Here is a 24,387-nt window from a genome sequence, read left to right on the forward strand (position 1 = left end):
ATTTTTATTTGTTAGCAGCCGGATTTGGCCCTTTCCTCAGACCATCTTCAGGCTTTTCCACACTGCAGGGCAGTAAAAATACATATCCAGTATAGAGGGATGCAAATATGGCTGAACAATGTCTAAAAATGAACAACAATAATTAAAAAATTGAATGTTATACCCAATATGGCTGCTGGTGGTGGCAGATGGAGTGAGATCTGTAGAAGTAAGGATATCACTGCTGAATAAGGCAACTTTAGTCAAGATTATTAACTGTAAGTTCCAGCCATCACCTACACTGACAACCAATCGTGTGAGATATGCTACCTTGATCAGTTTAATCTAATTTTTAAGAAACATAATTACAGAAATAAATACAAAAATTAGATACATAAAATTTTACATGTCTAATCCTATCATAATTAATTTAAGTGAATGAAACAAAATGAGAAGCATGCTGTAATCACTACTCTGTGCAGACTGCCCCCTGTGGCTATTTGTATGTACTCAGTGCAACAGAGCATTCTGTCCTCCACCGTGGTATCTGTGATGGGCCTTGCTGCAGTACAACTATCAATACTGGCAAAAAATTGCTATAGCAACCAAATATAGCTGCCGGAGTTAGCGGTCGTGTGTGTGAGGTGTACTTGCCTCTCTCTCTCTTTAATTGTGCCTGTCTGCAACTTGACATGTCTTCTTTACAGTAAATAGTAATCTGTCTTTTCCTACAGTGTTTTTAAATTAGGGCAATACCCCTATATTTTCATTTGTAAGGGAATATTTTAAAACCGATTTCAGCATTTCCGTTTTTGCTTTCCTACCCTCAGTTTCAGACCCAATCTTGTCCATGGGTGTCTGGACACTAACTTTGGTTCCACTAACAGCCTTTATGCACAATCAGGATTTATTTGGGTTTTGTGAGAGATCCTTCAATAATATTCTGCTCTGGCAGTCATCGAAGTCTTCGTGCATTACTGACTTGGCAGCCAAAACTGTTTCATTCAGCATTTTCCTATTTCTAGCCCCATGCTTTGTTTCACACCTACTATGCAGTAGTCTCTGTTTCTTTAAAAGTTTCTTTACAGTGATTTCTCTCCCATCATAAGCTATTCTACCACATATTTCTCAAGCACCTGAACCACAGTTCTTATACATGCCCCTGCCAAATGCTAAATGTTTTGAGTTCATCATTGAGATATGACACTACTGTCTCTTTGCCTAGGTTACTGAAAGTATAAATCTTCCTCTTTTAATTGCCATTTGTATTTTTGTAATATCTCTTGCTACAATTGCCTCACAGTTACTGATGCCAGTCTCTATATTGATATCCTCAAAGAGGTCAGGTCTGTTCGTCACTAATCCCCAACACGAGCAGGCTTTCAAACAGTCCATTCGAGGTACTTGACAGAGACTGCATTTAGTAACATTTTGTAGGACATCTTATCACCCCCATCCCTTACACAACAGAAATTTTTCAGTTGATTGTTGGATGATTAAAGTCTCCTCCGATGATGACAGTATGATTTCCCCACTTATGATACTGAGTCTTTCCTAGTCTCACCTTGAGTTCCAGTTTCTTTTTCACTGGATTTGAGATATTGGTCTACTGCAACAAGTATTTCACCTTCATTTACTATTAATCCATCCCTTCAATACATACTTAAATTTTCCCCACATATCTCAGTGCTATCAATTTTGAGTTTAAATCATATTTCTGTACCTAGCATACTGTGAGCTCTAAAGATTTTTAGATGTACTTCAAACCATGGCACTTTGTTGCAAATGTTTCAGCAGTTAAATATTAGGATTTTAATGCTCGCATACAGACACACAAAGTCAGCTGCCTGGGTAGAAGCCTCTGATGTGTAGTGCACATCTGATACATTTAGTGGAGCCCTACTGTTCTCAACCTTCTGGTTGAAGGCCAGGAAGTCTAAGCTTAGCTTGTCATGGAACCTTTGAAGTCTCTGGACTCAGAAACAGAGATCCAGCATCAGTTCTGGCTGGAAACACTGCAAATTGTGAGCTCTGTTGAAAGTCAGTGTGCAAAGCTGGTCTTCTCAGCCTTCTCTGCCAGTTGCTGGAATGGTTCCAGTATGATTTTGGAGCCCAGACAAAGATAGTTTGTTCCAACATGCACCATAATCTGCAGTTGGTTGCACCCTGTTCCCTCAATGGTCGTCAGATTAGCCACTTGGACAAGATGAATGGGGCCTACAAGCATACAAGATATGTGACAAAAGTAATGGGATTCATTTTTTATCTACCAAAGTTTTTTCTTTTTCAAACAACAATATTGTGTCTTGTAAAGTAGCCCCTTCAAAGCAGTTCCCTTCAGCAGCTATACACTGGCAGAGTCATCATTCCCTGTCTTGGCAGCAGTGCTGAAAGACTTCACCTGGTAGGGCCTTTAACATGTTGGTCACATTCTTTTTAATGTTCTCCAGAGTCCCAAAGTGATATCCTTTAGAGTCTTCCTCAATTTCAGGAAAAGAAAAAACTCAAGAGAATTCATACCAGGTAAACAGGTGGGCTGTGGAACAACAGGAATGCCTTTTGAGGTAAAAAATTCCATGATGGTAGTGGTCCTGTGACATGGGGTGTTTCCATGATGCAGTATCCATTTCTCTGCAATTTCCAGTGTTACTCAATTCACCCTTTTCCTGAGCCTTTTAAGACCAATTTTGTAAAACACTTGGTTGACAGTTGTCCTGGAAGAACAAATTCTTAATGCATGATACCCCTGCTGTCAAAAACACAAATCTGCATTGTTTTTATCTTGATTTGCTCAACTGAGCCCTTCCCAGTCAAGGAGATGTCTCAGTGTTCCACTCCTCACTTTTCTGTTTTGTCTCAGGATTGTACACAAAAATCCAGTGGCCACACAAATGAACCATTCATGGTCATTGGCAATCCTTTCAAGAATATCAATATGCACATTTCTTTGATTGTAGTTCTGCTTAGCTGTGAGGTTTTTGGGCACCATCTTGGCACAAAGCTGTTGCATGGGCAAAACTTTAGTCAAAAATTGATGTACAGTAATTGATAATAAATGTTCCAAATGGACCTGTTTCAACAACAAAAACACAACTTCACTGATGGCACTCTCAAAAGTCAGGGATGGCTGTACAGAGCTGAAACTCTGACTGAGCATCTGGAAGGGATGAACACACCAGTCTAGCCTCTTTCATAAGGGGTTCCATTATTGGCTGTACGTTTGAGCTACCTACAATTAGTAGACCCCTGGCTTTCTGCAGTTGCCTCCTCTTGACACAGGACACAACAGTTTGCAGTTGCCTCCTCTTAACACAGGGTATGGCAGGTTTCCCAACACGTGAAGTGGATGTCACTGGCTCAGTTTCGTTTCAGTGAAAGACAGCACCTTTAAACATGTTAGTTAGGAAGACCGGTGTAACATCCCGAGTTCTCCCTGGTTCCTGTCTTCCACTGAGAGGGGGCCTAGTTGTACCACTGATACACCACTCACGGTCAGGAGGACGAGTACTGACAAATTCTGTACTTCCCATAGCCAGTACTTCCCGTAGAGGAGACAGGATCCCCAGAAGTACTTGAGGCATCTTTGGTAACTATGATACATCACTCTCAGCAGCTCTCTCAATACACCCATTCACAGCAGCCTCCAGTCATTTGGCAGTAGCAAGCATGATTTCCAGCTACTCATTAAAGTCAATTACTTCATTCTGTGTTTGAGAACAGCAGTCAGAGTGATGCTGCATTGTGGCTAGTGCAGTGTTTTACATAACAGTAAAGAAATAACTTTACAATAAGCTAACTAATTCTCTTTTAATTTCTGGATCTATAAGCTAAAAGTATTACAAATTCCTTTTGAGAACTGAAGCACTTAGTATGCAAAACAAGATTTCTATTAAGGCAATAGAAAAAACTGGGATAAAACTAACAAATTCCATGAACATTTTTTGAGGTTATAGTCACTAACAAACTCGAAAATAGCATTAATTTGTGATAAATTCAGATAGTATACATTCCTGCTGAAAGGGAAAACTACATGTAACTGGATGTGTTAGTTATAATGTGTGCTATGGGATTTACTATAAACTAGGGTATGAACAACACTCGTTACTTCCAAAAATTCTCAAAAATATGTGTTTGTAAGTCTCTATATGGCACCTGCAGGTAATTTTAATTTGCTCATGAATCACCTTGAAAGTCTATTGGTCTACTGAATGACACACACACACACACACACACACACACACACACACACACACACACACACACACAGAGAGAGAGAGAGAGAGAGAGAGAGAGAGAGAGAGAGAGAGAGAGAGAGAGAGACTTCATGTGTGTTGTTCTCAACTAGGGCAATTAATTGCTCAAAAACAGCCATTGATAATATCTCTATAAAGAGGACTAAAAGAAATATTTCACAAAACCATTAAGCAATGGCCTCTCAGACCGTGACATGTAGTTCCTTTATGTAAATGTCAATACTGCCCAGGATACAAATCCAATAAATGTTATGAGTTCAAGAGGGTAGTCAGTAACCCTACCTTATTTCAAGAAACTTGGTGTAATTTATACTCACAACATGAATGAAAAATACAACACATTTATTAATAAAATTCTTATCTTCTTTGGGGATTACTGGGGGAGTACAGGTACCTTGCAAGACAAAAAGGAAACATTATCCACTTGTCAGAAACAGCTCTCTGTTGATGCCACAGGCATAATGCAGAATTTTGAAGATGGTAATACAGATATAAAAAGCAAATGAATTACAACAGGAAGATAGTCAAATCAGGTAATAAAATAAAGACGCTCTAGGACATCGTGAAGGAAAATACTGGTAGAATCAGAGATGGGGAGGAGTAAATAGCTTTAAGAGTAAATGATACATTGGTAACAGATGTGGGAAGTGTTGCTTAACTTTTTAATAAGAATTTTCTGTCACTGTAAAGATGAGGTTGTCAGCCTCAGTACGTGCTGCCACAGAATACCTCAAACCAAACATTACAAATAACTTCAGTAACATGAGAATGCCCTCCCTAAACACAACATTATGAAACGAATATATTGCTACACACACACACACACACACACACACACACACACACACACACGATTACTCTCTCTGGCCACCGAGGCCAGACTGCAGGCAACTGTACATGATGGGAGAAGCAATGGGGGAAGGAGGAGGCCGGGGTGGGAGACAGTAAAGTGCTGCTTGTGGGAACATACAGAGATGCAGGAAATTTTGTGGGGAGACGGTAGGGCAACTAGGTGCAGTCGGGAGGTTAGACGGAGGGTGGGGAGAGGGAGTGGAAGGGAGCAGAAAAAAAGAGAAGTAAAAAGGCTGTGGGTACATTGGTTGTGTAGTGCTGGAGTGGGAACAAGGAAGGGGATACGTGGGTGAAGGACGGTGACTGATAAAGGTTGGGGGCAGGGGGGTTACAGGAATGTAGGATATATTATAGGTAGAGTTCTCAGCTGCACAGTTCAGAAAAGCTGATGTTGGTAGGAAGGGTCCAGATTGCACATGCTGTGAAGTGATCATTAAAGTGAAGAATGGTATTTGGGTAGCATGCTCAGCAACTGGGTGGTCCAACTGGTTCTTGGGGACAGTTTGTTGGTGGCCATTCATGTGGATGTTGGTTGTCATGCCCACGCAGAATGTAGCACAGTGGTTATCCTGACTGCTTTTGCACGTAGCCCTGCCTTCAATGGGATAGGTGATGTTTTTGATTGGACTGAAGTAGCTGGTGTATTACACAGATATGAACCATGAGGCATGGGTTAGGGTGAGAACAAAGGTGGAGCAAGGATGGATGAGGATATTCTGTAGGTTCAGTGGGTGGCAGAATACTACTGTGGGAGGGGTGGGAAAGATAGTGGGTAGTACAGTCCTCATTTCAGGATATGACAAGAAGTAATTGAAACCATGACAGAGAATGAGATTCAACTGCACCAGTCCTGGGTGGTACTGAGTCACGAGGGGAATGCTCCTTCGTGGCAGGACAGTGGGACTTTGGGAGATGATGGGTGACTGAAAAGATAAGGCACAGGAGATCTGTTTCTGTACTAGGTTTGGAGTGTAATTTAGGTCTGTGAAGGCCTCAGTGAGACCCTTGGTATATTTCGAGAGGGACTGCTCATCACTACTGATGCGATAGCCACAGATGACAAGGCTATATGGAAGGTACTTCTTAGTACTTTACGGGTTGCAGCTGTCAAAGTGGAGATATTGCTGGTGGTTGGTAGGTTTGATATGAATGGAGGTACTGATGAGCCATCTTCATTGCCATCGAGGAAGGTGGCTTGTTGAAGGTAAAGTGAATGGGGTGAAAGTGTTGAAGGAATGTGAATTGGGTGTCCCCACCCCAAATCCAGATCCAAATCAGAAAGATATCAACAATGAATCTGAACAAGGTGAGGTGTTTGGGATTCTGTTTGGTTAGGAAGTGCAGCAAGCAGTGCAGGAAACAAAAGAAAAATTTGGAGTAGGTATTAAAATCCATGGGGAAGAAATAAAAACTTTGAGGTTCGCCGAAGACATTCTAATTCTGTCAGAGACGGCAAAGGACTTAGAGCTGCAATTGAACGGAATGGATAGTGTCTTGAAAGGAGGATATAAGATGAACATAAACAAAAGCAAAACAAGGATAATAGAATGTAGTCAAATTAAGTCGGGTGATGCTGAGGGAATTAGATTAGGAAATGAGACACTTAAAGTAGTAAAGGAGTTTTGCTATTTGGGGAGCAAAATAACTGATGATGGTCGAAGTAGAGAGGATATAAAATGTAGACTGGCAATGGCAAGGAAAGCGTTTCTGAGGAAGAGAAATTTGTTAACATCGAGTATAGATTTAAGTGTTAGGAAGTCGTTTCTGAAAGTATTTGTAGCTATGTATGGAAGTGAAACATGGACGATAACTAGTTTGGAGAAGAAGAGAATAGAAGCTTTCGAAATGTGGTGCTACAGAAGAATGCTGAAGATTAGATGGGTAGATCATACAACTAATGAGGAGGTATTGAATAGGATTGGGGAGAAGAGAAGTTTGTGGCACAACTTGACTAGAAGAAGGGATCGGTTGGTAGGACATGTTCTGAGGCATCAAGGGATCACCAATTTAGTATTGGAGGGCAGTGTGGAGGGTAAAAATCATAGAGGGAGACCAAGAGATGAATACACTAAACAGATACAGAAGGATGTAGGTTGTAGTAGGTACTGGGAGATGAAGAAGCTTCCACAGGATAGAGTAGCATAGAGAGCTGCGTCAAACCAGTCTCAGGACTGAAGACAGCAACAACTACAACAACAACAAGGAAGAATCCTCTAGATGGCCCAGGAATAGTTTGGTACAAGATGGCACCATGCAAGTGCTCACTGCCATACTCCGGATTTGTTCTTAGGTGATGCCTTCGAACGAGAAAGCATTGTGGGCGAGGATGTAGTTGGTCATGGTGACCAGGAAGGAGCTTGTAAGTTTGGAGTCCATTTGGAATCCTACAACATCCTTTCTGGTCACCATGATCAACTACATCCTCACCCACAAATACTTCACCTTTGAAGGCATCACGTGTAAACAAATACATCTTATGGTGACCTACTCATGGGCCATCTAGAATAATCCTTTCTGATCACCCATAATCCCAAACCCCTCACATAGTTCAGATTCAGTGACGACATCTTTGAGATCTGGAGTGAGGGTGAGGACACTCTACCCACATTCTTCCAGAACCTCAACACCTTTTCCCCCATTCACTTTAGCTGGTCCTCATCTATCCTTCTTTCTTGATGTGACCTCCACCTCAAAGATGGCTACATCAGTACCTCCATCTGTATCAAACCTACCAACCACCACCGATACCTCCAGTTTGACAGCTGCCATCCGTGACATATCAAGAAGTCCCTTCTGTACAGTCTAGCCACCCATGGCCATCACATCCCACTGCAAGGGTCTCACTCAGGCCTCCACAGACTAAATTAAGCTACCAACATTGTACAGAAACAGACCTTGCATCCCTTATCTCTCCAGTCACTCACCACTGAGCTGTGGCGGGCTCACATTATGCATTGGATTAAACCTTGATTGCTATTCTGTGTTTAGTCGCCCGCAGTTATTGCGATTATGCTGTTATCCTCTCTCTCTCTCTCTCTCTCTCTCTCTCTCTCTCTCTCTCTCTCTCTCTCTCTGCGAGTGGCAGCAGTGGTGTGTATCAATATTTAAACAAACTCTTTGTCTTTAAATATGTCTGCTTGTGTCTGTATATGTGTGGATGGATATGTGTGTGTGTGCGCGCGAGTGTATACCCATCCCTTTTTCCCCCTAAGGTAAGTCATTCCGCTCCCGGGACTGGAATGACTCCTTACCCTCTCCCTTTAAACCCACATCCTTTCGTCTTTCCCTCTCCTTCCCTTTTTCCTGATGAGGCAACAGTTTGTTGCGAAAGCTTGAATTTTGTGTGTATGTTTGTGTGTCTGTCGACCTGCCAGCACTTTCATTTGGTAAGTCACATCATCTTTGTTTTTAGGTATATATATAATGGAGGGAAGCATTCCACGTGGGAAAAAATATATCTAGTATATGTCTGTATATGTCTGCTTTTTTTGTGTGTGTGTGTGTGTGTGTGTGTGTGTGTGTGTGTGTGTGTGTGTGTCCCCTAAGGTAAGTCTTTCCGCTCCCGGGATTGGAATGACTCCTTACCCTCTCCCTTAAAACCCAAATCCTTTCGTCTTTCCCTCGCCTTCCCTCTTTCCTGACGAGGCAACCGTTGGTTGCGAAAGCTAGAATTTTGTGTGTACGTTTGTGTTTGTTTGTGTGTCTATCGACCTGCCAGCGCTTTTGTTTGGTAAGTCTCATCATCTTTCTTTTTAGATACATTTACATTTTATTACATACTTTTGCTTGGTTTGACAAGTTACCCCAAAATATGATTCCATATGGCATAATAGAATGAAAGAATGTAACGCTTTGTTATATTTATATCTCCTACATTTGACAACATTCACATTGAGTGTGCAGACTTGTTTAAGCGCTTCAGTACTTCTGTGGTATGCCCTTCCCCACTGAATTTATTATAGAGTTATAATCACAGATGTTCAACTTTGTCAACCTCTTTTATCTGCATGCCATCATATGTTATACACATGCTGGGAGGAAATTATTACAGGTTGTGATCTGCATGTGGTGGGTCTTTTCAAAGTTTAATGACACAGAATCAAATTTAAATCATTTATTAATGTCAGTGAACATTTTATTAGCAGCCATTTCTAAACCTGTACTTGACTGGCTATTTATTGCAATGTTTGTATCATCTGCAAACAAAGCAAACTTAGCATCTGTCAATGTACCAGACAAGATGTCATTAATGTACACGAGAAAAGCAATGGACCCAAGGTGGAACCTTGAGGAACACCACATGTAGTTAATTCCCAATCAGAGGAAGACCACTTTCTTTAGCTGTCCTTTGAATTGCTTTTACCCAGCCAGTTACAGTAGAACTTGCAGTTTAAAGTGGACCTCTAACTACGGTGTGACTTGGCATTTAAAAATCTGAAAATAGACGGTATACAACCATGCAAGTACTTTTTTAAGATGCATGTGACACTTTTGTTCAGTTGATGTGTTCCATGTACCAATATTTACTGTCAATATGATACAAATTATTTGATAATGCAGTAGTAAAGTTAACTACTTGTAGCGGCTCACCTTCTTTGTTTCTTTCATTTGTTTGATGTCCTCAGTGTCGACGTACTGCGTTGCTACACTGGCTGAAAAATGGGTTGTGGATTCCAACACTGACTACTGTAAATCATGTAGCCGACAGGTGCACAGTTGCATTTCACAGTACTTTAATTTCACTGTTCACAACTCCTGATAATACACAGTTATCTGGCCAGTGCACTATTGTTTAACTTTCGAAGCCTCATTAATAGTGTGCAGACAAACCTCCACATACTGCTACAACAGTTTACTATTGAATGTCTACAAGCAGTAAAAACTTAACAACAAAGTTCACAGTTCTTGAAGATTAGAAAGGTACCTATGGGGCATACACTGTCATTGTTTTTACACACGTTCTAACTGCGTAACACTTACAGAAAAGTTGAAGCATTGTTGTTGATTTTCTAACTAACACAGGTTTCTCGACTGAAACTCAGCCATGGACTGACTGTCTCATGACCAAAATTTGTGCCCTTATATATCATCACAATAATAGGTACTGAAATTACACATTGTTCGAAGTTTAATTGGAAACCTGGTTCTTTTTAACAGTTTCTTCTACTGCGAGGGTTAAGCCGAATTATTTGTTTAAGTCATGAAATTAACAAATATAAGTACACAAACAATACTTTGGACAAACTGTTAATTAGTTTGGAATTAATTAAGGGCTGGCTTTGCTAACGTGTTTCCAACTACAGCCAAACAGATACTTTAAGATTACTAGTACTTCATCTTCCAAATGTTTATAATGAATACAGAATTTATATTTGTTTATACGTCAACAATAGAATTTAAGTTACAAAAAATTACTGATTTCAACCTATAACAAAAGATACTAACTAGGAATAGTCAAAATAAAATAGAAAATCAATTACATACATAAAACTAAGCACGAAATTAGATCTGATGTTATATTCTTTAAAACTGAGGACCAACCTCTCTCTTCTATGGAAATGCAGATAATATTTACGCATGTTAATGGTAATTACTTGAAATTGAAAAAATAAATTTTAAGGAGGCAGATGGCAAAACATGATGGGAAGTAAAAATCTCCCAGCATGCTTCGTAATCAGTCTTTCCTTCTCATCCTGTATGGTAAGTCTGCCCTAATGCGTGGTTCTGGGTGACTTTCTCAAAATCTACCCCTTTTCTTAGACCACTCCAGTCCTTTTCCTTCATTCTTCTTCCTTCCTCTTCTTCCTTCTTCTTCTTCCTTCCTCTTCAACCATTCTGCCTCAAGGAGGCGGCTCTGGCTCAAAAGCTTGCCAATCACATCAGTCTTTTATGTATGTGTTCTGCTGCCACTTCGTGAGAAGTTTTTTATCTATCCAATTATGTAGCTATTCACTGTGTTAGTTGAGGAACTGAGCAATTAAAAGTACATAAGACTAATTGTGTTGTCATTTAAGTAAAGAATAAGACATTGTCTGCTCCCCTCTTCATAGTTCATGCAGCATCCACAATTAAGCTTTGCAAATACATCAAAGAAATGTGAACTACTCCCAAACTGTGCTATTATGTGACTCCTACTTCAGTCCAAGATTTCAGCAACACTATCACTTTTTTTCGATTTTTCATATGTTGAAGAAACAAAGACAGAACAACAGAAATGTGTCTTACAATGATGACAAGAAAGGCACCATAAAAATCAATGATGAACCAGAATCAGATAAAATTTTGGGGATCAGAGGTACAGAAATCAGAAATATAACAAGCTGTTCTTTTTTCTAAACCAATATGAAAATTATTTTTTTCCTTATCAACTACATTTCAATAGCAAATTGAACAATCATTTTAGTCATATATCACAGATTTCTTGTAAGCTTTATATTTATAATACAAACAAACAAACAATTTTTCAAATGTTCCTTCCTGTATTACCAACTACACATTACTTACTCCTTGTTTTTCTATAGTATCAAGTAAACTTTGGAGATGAGTATCAAATAGTTCACATCTTATTGGCATCTCTAATGAGTAAAATGGGTTTTTCAGTGCATAGTCTGAATACAATTCATAAATTTTCTTTAACAGGACCTCCATCCCTTGTTGTTGAGGTTCTGCTACCACCATGAATTTTACTCCTATAAAAGAAAAAAACAAATTGTCAGCTTCATAAACTATATGCTAAGATACTATGTGAGGTGCAAAGTTACTGCACCTGTGAGTGTCTGAAAGCAATGGAGTTTAAAGGTATCTGCTTCCAGTACTTCAATTCCAGAACTTCTTGGCTCCGGACTTAACTGACTTGCAATTGCAAAGAGTGGATAGAACATGCTGGCCAAGAAAATTTTTTCATTGGTTGTCATTTTAGATCTTCCAAATCTCAAGTTAAGAGGAAAATTCTCTTCATTTTCTAAAACCTCAAATACATCTCTACCATCATCCAGTTGTCTTCCTGTGACTGGTATCCCATTCACTGAGATTAAGACATGTCCAACTGGAAAAAAATAACAAAAATGTAATAAATGTTGTGTCATAAATACAGCAAATGAGAAATTTCAACAAGAATGTTCTTTTATTATTTATGAATAAATATTTATCCCTTGGAACTATACAGATCACTGCTGACATTTCCTTTCCACACAGAAACCTACGATTTTTCCCAGGTGATTAATGGTGGTTTTAAAAGTTACACATATTTACCAACTTTTCCCATATCATCGAACAGTTTGAAATAAGGAAAGATATGTTTATTTATTTGTTAAATAAAACTTGCAATACCTGGATTACTAGTGCCAGTAAAAAATATCTGTTTTCAAACAAGGATGGCAGGAAAAGAAATGTGTAATGGAATAAAAAAAAAAATGAAGTAAAAACTTGTCACCCTGACAAATACCACTCTTAAGTCCCACAACAACAGAGCAAACATTCCGAATAAGAGTGGTGGTGGTGGGGGTGGTGGTGGATGAGGAGGAAAGGTTTTGTGGAAGTTACGCTGTTGGGTCAGTAGTGTCCATAATAAACTGTTGAAACATGGGTAATTTAAGATTTTCAAACACTAGATAAAAATCGGAAGGGAAGTGGAAAGAGAAGTGGCTTAAGTACTACATTTAGTCCTAAAAAAAGATGAGCCAGCCACATTGCAATACAATGAACTCTAAAACATTTACTTTGTATCCTGCAAAATTTTAAAACAGGCTGTCATCAGCTAAAAGAAAGGACAGATTTCAACTGTGTTTTCTTCTGTCCTTTCATGGTAATATAAATGGGAAATCATCAAAATGTAGCATAATGAAATGTGTAAATCAGATTCACCACAAACTGGTGAGTCTTTTGTCAGTGTTTCTCCTCCCCATATGAAGCCAAAATGTTGAAAATTAACAATGGTGATATTTATAGTGATGTGCTGCAACATTTACTGGTAAGTGTCAACACTGACAGGCAATGCTCAAGAATCAGTTGAATGAGGATTATGCAACTTACCACTTCATTGAGTGAATAAAATTTCCTTAAGATTCTTTCAATGAATTTGTTTGGTGTCTGCTTTTCCTATGACTACTTTAATGTATTGTTCCACAATAGGTTGGACCAGATCAATACTGCTGCATATTTTATGGTTCTTATACTTATAGCTGACAATTTGTGCACCAAACTTTGATCCTTTGAAAGTTTCCTGCATTTTATTACAATCTGGCATATAAAACAAGCTCATATACTGGCAGATATCCACCAGATAATTTATAAATATCTTGAAGAGTAGCTCCCTCACTTTCATACCTGACTATTTCAATCTGTTAAGAATGACACAGAGTTCTATCAGCCAAGTAGCCCTCAATCCAATCACAAAAAGCTGGTCGAGTTCGTGTTTGATTCATAAGATGGCAAAGTATAAATTTATTAAACATAGCATCAACTCAGGTGCCCAAATCTACTCTCTTCTAGATCTCACGGACAAATCGAGAGATCACAGTTTCACAAAATTTATGTTTGTGGAATTGGTTTCTGCACAGAAGGTTTCAGTCTGTGTCATAATACACGAGCATAAAATGTGTTTTAAAATACACTGTCAGTGAATTAGGTCTCTAGACATGTGCATTTGTCTCAGAACCCTTCCTGGAAACAAGAATGACTTGGACCATTTTCTAAACTTTTTTATGCTTGCTGCTGCAATGGAATACATTGCTTCTTATCCTATATGTAGAATTATACAGAGATCACATTGAGTTCAGTAGCCTTTCCATTGTTGAGCACTTGTAGTTGAGTATTTTGTATTTACTTATCTCAATATCTGTCTTTCAGTATTCATGTCAAAATTGAAAGAAGGGACAGTAGCATGACTCTTACCTCCACAGGTCAATAAAACGCAAGTAAACATTTTCACATTCAAAATGATTCTGTTGTTTCAGTTTTCTCAGGAGACAAGTGAATGACTACAAATTGCAAAGGGTTATGAAGAGCAATGGAACTCCCAACTCTGCTTGGGAAGCATTGTAAAATTACCGCATTAGAAATAGTGTAACAGATTTTTATAATATAGTAGAGGTATAGGGTAAGGATGATACCAGACACTGCCTTTAAGGACTGCTTTAGATTTTATCACTGGAAGAACTGAAGCCACAACTGCTCCTCTCAGAGAATGTTCACTACTGTAGATGGCTGGATCATAGTAGTTGTTGATGATGATGGTGGTGATGATTTGGGCAAAATGTTCTAACATGATATGGGAAACTTCACCTTTGCTTGTCTGGAGAATTATAGGAGGGAGGGAGGAGAATAGTGTTTAACGTCCCGTCGACAACGAGGTCATTAGAGACGGAGCACAAGCTCGCGTGAGGGAAGGATGGGGAAGGAAATCGGCCGTGCCCTTTCAGAGGAACCATCCCGGCATTTGCCTGAAGCGATTTAGGGAAATCACGGAAAACCTAAATCAGGATGGCCGGAGACGGGATTGAACCGTCGTCCTCCCGAATGTGAGTGGAGAATTATATTATTCCTGAGAGCATTAATATCATAACTAGTTCCTCTCCCAGGAATACTCAGGTCATGCTATTGATAGGCTAGTGAAACTGTTTAAGCCTGCTAAGTGTATTTCGTGCTCTTTGGATTGATTGGGCTGATATTCTTTTTAACAGAAATTATATAATAGTTATTCTAGTCAATTAGGAAGCTGGCTTCTCAAGTTGTGACAGTTGCAGGTCTGTGTCAGAAGTGACACAATCTACACTGGACAGTTCAATTGAAAAATACCTTTAAATACACTCAGTCTTAAGTGATAATTAATCACAACTAATACTGGGTTAAGATACAATTTAAGTTGCTTTGCTTTTGTTTGCAGAGTGTGTTGTGCATACGGAAACCAGATCAGTGGTTTGGAGAAGACACTTTGATTTATCAAAAGCTTTCGTTACAGTATCATGTGAAACATTATAAAACCAACTGCAGTTCTACAAAGGTACAGAAAATCATGGCGAATAAGTGAAATCTTACATAATTTACAGAATGTTTTAACAACATGAATACTTCATGCCTCACCACATAAATGAAGCACTGAGCAACAAACAAGCACATTTAAAAGTAAACTAAGCTATTGGACAACTTCCTTTGCCAGATTTAGAAAAAGCACATACTCCCATTGAAAGTAGACTAATCTATCAGATGAAGTCTCTTCCCAGATTTTCTTCTAAATCTGATGAAGGACTTTGTATGATAGCTTAGTCTGCTTTTAAATGAGCCTGTCCGCCCCTCAATGTCTCATCTATGTGGTGAGTAGCAACCTATCCTAATTCATATTGTTATTATTCCAGAGGGCTTTTCCACTGTTTACTGGAATTTTTCGTGTTGAACTTAGTGGTATATAGTCTGGGTGGCTGTCCACGCATGCTGGTATTCTACATGAATCTAAGTACAAGTTCAAACTGTATTTACTATTTATATTAGGGAGTTTCTGTACAACTGATGGAACACGTGTAGCAGTCTTTTTGTTATGCTGGTCTGCAACTCAATGTGTCATCTTTAAGGCAAGTAGCCATCTATCCTTTTCATAATTGTACCACTGTTTGTTTGCGTAACTGCTTTTCTTCCAGCCCACATGCCTGCTTCTTTACTTCCTGAATCCCTACTCCTCACTGTTGATGCAGCATCCCTATATGCTAACATCCCTCATGGCCACGGTCTTGCTGCAACTGAACACTACCTCTCCCAGTGTCCTTCAGACTACAAACCTCATTCCTGATACATCTTACTAATTTTACCCTAACACACAACTACTTCTCCTTCGAAGGGAAGGTATACAAACGAATCCACAGCATAGCCACAGGCATCTGCATGGCACCATCCTACGGCAACCTGTTTATGGCCCATTCCTAGTCTCCGAAAACCTCAAACTCTTGAGTGGTTCAGGTTCACTGAAAATATCTTCATGGTCTTGTACATTTCCTGCTCCCGAAACCTATGATAACCTACTGTCCGAATACCTTTCACTCAACAGTTTCAACCCCCTCTGTCCTATCATCTCCTCCCAGTTCATATCGTCTTGCCCTCATTGTGAAATGCTCACTGACAATGCACCACCAGTCTTTTCCCGTCTCTGCTCCTATCCTTTTCTGTGCCCTGTCCCCCACCCCCCACCTCCTCCATCACACATAGCCTCCTGATGCTGCACCTGGTAACACTGTCCTACCACCTTTGCCTTGCATGCTCCACTAGATGGCACTCTTTTCTCCTGCTACCCATACCCTGCTATTCCTCCCCTTTCCCTGCCCCACTCTGGACACAACAGTTGTAGTCTGGCCAGAGAGGCCGAAGGTAGTGGTCAAATGTGCCTGCATGTGTAAATGTGTGTTTGTGTTTCTTTCTTTTCTGAAGAAGGCTGTGGCTGAAAGCTCAGTGTGTAATAGTCTCTTCATTATGCCTGTCTGCAAGTCAACATGTCATCTTTCTAGTGAGTAGCAGTCTATTCTTTTTATTGTTGATATTCCAATGTAGACTTTGTTTAACATGAAGCAACAATGTAAGTACAGTAGTTTTTTCTAATGATCTCATGGCCTGTGTAATAACAAGAACAGTAGAGATATTTTAATATGAAGTAGAACTAATAGCTGATGAAATGTGTAATGCAAATTCCCTCCTCATCAGTCAAGAAAAGATGATGATGTACATATTACATGACATCAACGCATGTTAATATAACCAGACTAAAATGCGATCAATTTTTCCTTGTGATAATAAAGGATTTCAAACTGTCTTCAGGATAAACATTACAAAAAAGCTAGTATAATAAGTAAGGAAGTGTATATTTGCTCTGAGGAACCTATGCCACTTTTTTACTATTACTGTGCTCAAAGTAATTTATAATGCTGTAAGTCATAAAACACACAGCAGTATACTAAGGAGCCAACAAAACTTTTTATCAGTATTTTTAAATTGCAAAAAGAATGCATTGACGATAATTTGCAGCATGGCTCCCAGAGCTTATTGTAGAGCTAGTTTACGAGTACTCCAAATTATACCTTTATTATTTACTGTGTCATCTGTATGTTATCCTCTTGGAGTCCTGCCACTGACTGTTACTCAACAGTCAGTGCCTTGTAAGTACATAACATTTGTACAAACACTCAAATCTTAGATATGAAATTCTTTTCTGGGGAACATATGTACAAAATATACACACAGTTTCCCAAATAAAGAAAATAGCCCTAAAAATACTATCTAAAAATAGTACTTGGGTTCATTGTAAATACCTGTTCAAATCACTGAGCATTTTAACTACATCAAGCAAGTAAATTTGCCAATCAGTTAAGCACATCAAACATAACTTTGATAACTACTGCATAAATAGCTCTGCTCATGACCATAGAACAAGATCTAGACTGAACTTATATTTACTATAAAAGAATAAATATAACACTCAAAACATTTTCTAATGGTATTTCAAATTGTACAATAAACTGCCTAATGAGATTAAGGATATTTTATTAAAATAAGCTCTTTCAGAGACAGTTAAAAAATAGAGCTGCCTGTTAAGCTCTATACAAAGAGGGTTTACTTACATGACACAGTGTAAGGGTTTGGCAAAAATATGTAACATTAGTTAAAATAATAAAGCACCTCTTCCATTTAACAACAAACTTCTTTCTTTCTTACACTTTCAGAGCCCTACATCAAAGCTCTGCAACTTATACAACTAGATATCTTATCCTTGTTCTGAGCTCATCTCCAGTAATTATGAAGGGATATATGCACAGTTTTCAAGTAAGCAAATAAGAAGTTAGGATACATAAAATGGAAAGCAAACATCATCATGGGATCCTGATGTCAACTGACAGTGTGTGTACCATAATGCACTCAACAACTGGTATTGAGAAATGAATTATCAATGTAGCACCAGCTTTTTATGTTATTAGATAATTTCTTTGCAAGAATTTATGAAACTCTCATCTTTCAATCTAATCTATACCCCAGGCTACACAACAGGGCAGTGTGTTATCACAACCTACATTACAGAAAGTAATATAGACACAAAAGAAATAATGTCAGTGTTCTGTTTGCACACATACGACAAAATATGTCACATCATCATTACATTAAGGAACAAAGTCAACATCTATTCTCAATGGGATCAGCTGACCTGTATTGCATACTAAGAGTAAAATGAATGAGGTTGAGCCATTTTAAGCAGACTGGTCATATTTTCAGGAGAGAGGAGTCTCCGAGACAACTAGTTATCCTGATTTAGGTTTTCCATGGTTTCCTATTATCAGGACCAGTACTAGAACATTTTTCCACAGAAGTGATTTTGGAGCCCACCCCAACCCTATTTTGTTTCACACTCTTTCACCTGTGTCAGATTTCACCATTTGTAGTGATATGCACTTTTTATAAACACTGCACATAGGTGACCCTGGTGCTCCACTTACTTTGGCACCCGAAGCAGCCACAACAAATTTGGAATGTCACATATAGAATTCTTACACCTGTGGCACCTCTGACAATCCTCTCAGTTATGCATTCCAAGCTGTGGCTCATGTCACTTGTGCCTTAAACCGGCCCTGCCCTTGATATAAGGCTACAGTGGACTATCTGTCCCATCCTTGTCAAACTAGACCTGCATGTATGCAAATATCTGACTATACGAATTATAGGAAAAGACAGAGTGCTACTTACTGTAAAGAAGATACGTTAAGTTGCAGACAGGCACAAAAGTTTTGGTCACAGCCTTCAATATGAAAAGAGAAACAAACACCATTCACACACACAAGCAAGCACGCCTCATGCAATTTGTAAGTGTCTTTTAATTGTGCCTATCTCCCATGTAACATGTCTTCTTTATGGTAAGTAGCAATCTATCTTTTCCTACACTGTCAATATTCCTACCTGGAGACCAAATCTGTATTATAGATGTTGTGTCATATTTTTAAAAGTGGCCACTACAGGACACACACATCTCTACTTATGGCCAAAAGCATGGGCATAACAGGGAACCATGACTAAAGATGGGTTTGGTAATGGCCACAGAAGCTTAATAATATGTTGTTGGGTTGTACCATACTGAACTTGTAAGAAATGAAACTATAATACTTAACCTTACCTTCCAACGGATCAAGTTTATTCTGATGTTTTATTTAAATGTGTAGAATGTTAAAAACAAATTATGTGTTGCTTAAAGAAAAACTCTGTGAGACAACTTCAACACAGATATTTTCACAAAATCATGATTCTGAACAATAACAAAGGAATGCTTCATCTAATTGAATAGCACATTTCATGTTGTTCATAATAAGCTATTGCAAGATTGGCTGATATTCAAAAGAAGCCTCAAAATTCACTAACTGCATCAAAGTGGCCAACGTGAGGTAGTGGCCAAAACAGGAGCCTTGACACTACTACTACACAGATTGGGTGTATTTAAATGGGAACGATCACAGGTACCAAGTCATATGTGTCAAGAACAATAACCTGACCAAGTATGACATTGTAAGTTAGTTCTATATTTATCATCACTAATGTATTGACTATTGTATATGTTAACACTAGTGATGTATTGACACTTACAATGCCTGATAGCTTCTGAGGCCTTGTACGATTTACTTTGACAAATATCCTGAACAGGCTACACAAAATACCAAATAGTATTAAAGTTCTGTGATCAGGCTAGAAGGATCAAATTTTACTAACCAGAAGCCATGGCCATCTTCGGAAAACAGAATCCTCAAGCTGGTATGGAGGAGCATATACACTGATCAGCCAGAGCATTATGACCACCTGCCTAATAGCTGGTATGCCCATCTTTAGCAAGGATAACAGTAGCAACATGTCATGGCATGGAAGCAATGGGCCTTGGTAGGTCGCAGGAGGGAGTTGGCACCACATCTGCACACGCAGCTCACCTAATGGCCATAAATTCTGGGGAGGGGGGTAATGAGCTCTGAAAACATGTTCAATCACATCTCAGATGTGTTCAATCAGGTTCAAATCTGGAGAGTTGGAGGGCCATCACATCAACTGGAACTCACCACTGTGTTCCTCGAACGACTCCCATCACACTCCTGGCCTTGTGATGTAGTGTATTATGTTGTTGAAAAATGCCACTGCTGTCGGGAAACATGATCGTCATGAAGGGGTGTATGCGGTCTGCAACCAGTGTATGATACTCCTTGGCCATCATGGTGTCTTGCATGAACTCGACTGGACCCATGGATGCACACGTTTCCCATAGCATAATGGAGACACTGCCAGCTCATCTCTGGCCCACAGTACAGGTGTTAAGGAGCTCTTCCCCTGGAAGTCAATGGATTTGTGCCCTCCCATTGGTATGATGAACAAGGTATCGGGATTCATCAGATCATGCAACAATGTACCAACATCGAGCGCCATTGGTCACGTGCCTATTTCAGTCGTAGTAGCCAATGTCGTGTTGTTAACATTGGCACATGCATGGGTCATCGGCTGCTTAGGCACATCATTAGGAGTCTTCGGTGCACTGTGTGTTCATACACACTTGTACTCTGCCCAGCATTAAAGTCTGATGTTAGTTCTGCCACAGTTCGTCACCTGTCCTGTTTTACCAGTCTGCCCTGCCTATGATGTCCAACATCTGTAATGATGGGTGGCCACATAACCCCATGCCATAATATGGATGTGGTTTCACCATGTGTTGAAGATGCCCACCACAGCACTCCTTGAACAGCCAACAGGTCATGCAGTTTCCAAACTGCTCTTGCTCCAGGCCATCACAATCTGCCCTTGGTCAAAGCTCAGATAGAATGGCGCACCTTCCCCATTCTACACAAAGACAGCATGCTCACTTATACTGAATATCTCAAAGTCACTATTCATTTTAAGTTCCTCCTCAACTATCTTCACAAGGCTGAGTTCATCTAGTTCAGGTCCTACCAGCAAATAAAAATCCTGGGAAATATTGGAAATTTAACCAGCTCCTTCAAATAGCAGTCAGATCTGCTAACTGCTCAGAAATAGGGACCATATTGTACTTTAATTTCTCTATACTGGGTGAGGGAACATGTAAATGATATATTGAGTTGAGAGTGAACACTAATTTCCTAAGCTAATTTTTTAAAGTCACTCCAATTACTTATTCCTTCCCTGGCACATCCTTCTAACATCCAGAATACTCAAATCAATAACACATTAATGTGGAAACACAAGGGTTATGGTTTAATGTACCTTTGACTAATAGGTCACCAGACATATAACAGGTATTGTTTTGGTGAGGATGAAGAGAGAAATCAGCCATGTCATTTTCAAAGGAAACAATTGCCTTAACTGATTTGGGGAAACCATGGAGTATTCAAATCCCAATGGCTCGATGGAAATTTTGGAAATTTTAACCATCATCCTAACATGAGTCTTGGCATTTTACATAATGTTTAGTCATACACAGGTGACAAATGTACACACACTAAACGAGCAGACAAATAAATTGGCAGTGGAGTATGCCCTTGTTGGATTTGACTGCAGTCTGAAGATGTAGGACTGGGACCAAATGATGGTTTCAAATATATTTTCCAGCTCCTGAAAACAAATTTTGACAACTGTTTCCCATCAGTAACAATAAAGAATCCCTTCAAAGGCAAGGATGGTGTATTTACAAGTTCAAACACAATGTGTGTTATTTTGCTGCTAAATGACCAAGTTAAAACAGCAGCAGATGCCAGAGCCAAAGATATGATTCATTGCTCTTATCTGAAAGGTAAAGGATTCTACAGGAAGGAAGTAGAAGCAGCCAAGAAGGGTTATAATATTAAGCTCATTTCTGAAGCCTGCAACCCATGGAAAATGGCCAGTGAACTGGTTGGCGAACACAGAAAAAGACCCACTGCCCTATTAAATGCTTGCAGCCCTGATGGTTTTATTGGTGTTGTTGGGAGTAATGTAGCTGAAGTACCAGACTTGGAAATTGATATTACAAGCAGTATAAGCATTAGCAATAGTTGTATCTTGACCAGGAGGAAGAAACTGCTTCCAGAGGACATAGTGAAAACTGTTAAAGGTTTTAAACACTCTATTAGCATAGATATATGTGGCATATCGTGTGCTGAAACTGCAATGAAAACTGTTGTTTCATTTCAAAGACTACAACCTCTCACTGAATAACAGGGATTTCAGACGAGGGAAATCTACGTTTACTACAATGCTAGATGTAACAACAAAAATAATGGAAGCAGCTGAAGAAAAGAACTGCACAGCACTAATTCTTTTGATCTAAATGAGGCATTCTATTGCATTTCTCATAAGACACTGTTGGAAAAATTACAATCCTATGGTATAAAGGGTGTGGTTTTTGAGGCTAAGTCATCTTACCTCAAATACAGGCAGCAAAAGTGCTCACATCCAGGGAGTGATGTCTTATGAAATGGCACTTGACGGTGTACTGCAGGCTCCATACTTGGCCGTGTGTTCTTTTTAATATTTGTCAATGACTAATGCTGTGGTGGTCATACCCTGCCCTTTTCAGATGACACACCATTAATAACTAAGGACACACAAATTCAGCAGAGACACTAAAGGATTTTGAATTTATTTATTTGTTTTTATTTATTTAGTCACTTTTTGAGTAGCCAAAAAGTTGATCAAATCAAACAAAATGAACTTGTATGAAGATACAACCCAGAAAATATTATGCAGCGTTGTAGACTGTGGACGCATAGCAAAAGTTGATGGTGCCAAACTCCTGGCAATCACAACTGACAAAAAGCTGATGTGGACCGAACACATTGAACATGTGTGTTCTAAGCTCTTGAGTAATTTATCTCCTCAGTTAGCTCAAATATTTGATAATAGGAAGGAACTTGATCACAATAAGTCATGCACTATTCCACAGCCATATCACTGCTCTGGGGAGAGACTACCAGAAGTAGAAACATATTGCTCCTACAAAAGAAGGCTGTAAGAATAATATCTTCAAGCATGAAATTTGACCACTGTAGATCCACTTTCAAACAGCTAAGAACAATTACAGTACTTAGCCTGAATGTATTTGACTCTGTTGCCTATATAAAAGAAAATCAAGGCTCCTGCAAGACAAGACATTCACAACTACGACACATCTGATATGGCTGCCACTGATTTTCCAAGTTGTCACATGAAGTGAGACACTGGACAGTTTTCCCCGCAGCAGTCCTGAAGATGTTCGACCACCTACCACTGGACGTTAAAACATTGCCACTGAGAACGTTCAGAGCTAGAATCATGCCTATGCTGTAAGAATAAATTTTCAAGCAACAGCCACTACATTCTGTAAATGGATTCTGCCTTATAAGTTGAACTGGTGACTGGTCAACATCATATCACCACAGTTGTAACCACAAACTAGAAAACATTTAAGACTGTAAAGAGTTGTTTATTTGTTTACAAACACTGTTTATAAAATAAGTATTGCGTAAAGTTTTTTGCCTGTTATCTTAAGTAGTGGTTTTAATATATGGTCGGTAAGATAGGACGTAATCTGGCAGGGCATGGCCAACGAACGATGTTTACTTAGTAACAATAATAATAGTTTAATGTAGCAGTTCAAACTAGAAGGAATTAAAACTAATGTGTGATTTACTCAGACGCCACAAGCAGTAGAATAATTGGTCTGGGGAGGTACTTTTGATTTTGTGATGAACGTGGGCGAGTAATTGTTAGTGAAATCACATGTATTTATAATAAATAATGCAATGAAAAAGAATTCGTATAGTAATGTTCCAGACTAAACGTGCAAATTCAAATGAATGCTGGTAGCGGTAAATGTGAAGAGATTGACACGCGATAGACTAGCATGCAGATCTAATCAAACCAGTCTTCGAACTAAAAACAAGTACAAAAATACCCCTTCAAAAATGTTATTTCAACGTAACGTAACTCTCAGGTCTTTCCTCTGTAGTTCAACGCAGAATCTTGCATTGTGTTCACACTTAGAAACTTACCCATTATACCATCCCTCTGACCAAAAACAACTACTATCTTTTTATTTTCATGTATAAGCTTAATATCCAAGGGATAACTGAACGTTTTTTCTGTCTCAATTTTTGGTACATTATGATCATGATTAAATATCAGACCACCAGACTTCGATACGATGTAAACACCGTACACAACCATAATGCATCACAAACTAGACAACTGGACAAGCTTATTGTGACAGCTGCTCCTCCCCTGACATCAGATTCTGTGTCGATCTATCGTTTCATTATCATTTAATGAAGACGACGAAATAATAAAATAACTGATCTTTATTTTCTCGTATTAGCATTTT

The 24,387-nt window shown here is 39.0% G+C and overlaps 1 protein-coding gene across 1 annotated transcript; it reads right to left on the reverse strand.

Annotated features, from left to right (window-relative positions):
• Positions 1 to 11,494: 11,494 nt before the first annotated feature.
• LOC126091989 (trafficking protein particle complex subunit 4) lies at positions 11,495 to 24,361 on the reverse strand. The gene is made up of 3 exons (XM_049907356.1): positions 24,059 to 24,361; positions 11,851 to 12,129; positions 11,495 to 11,773 (listed from the first exon to the last, which is right to left on the reverse strand). Exons 1-3 carry the CDS (start codon positions 24,231 to 24,233, stop codon positions 11,574 to 11,576), a joined length of 654 nt encoding a protein of 217 aa, XP_049763313.1. The 5' UTR covers positions 24,234 to 24,361; the 3' UTR covers positions 11,495 to 11,573.
• Between the last annotated feature and the right edge of the window lie 26 nt (positions 24,362 to 24,387).

This window comes from Schistocerca cancellata, chromosome 7 (genome assembly GCF_023864275.1).
Source record: "Schistocerca cancellata isolate TAMUIC-IGC-003103 chromosome 7, iqSchCanc2.1, whole genome shotgun sequence".
Lineage (NCBI taxonomy): Eukaryota > Metazoa > Arthropoda > Insecta > Orthoptera > Acrididae > Schistocerca > Schistocerca cancellata.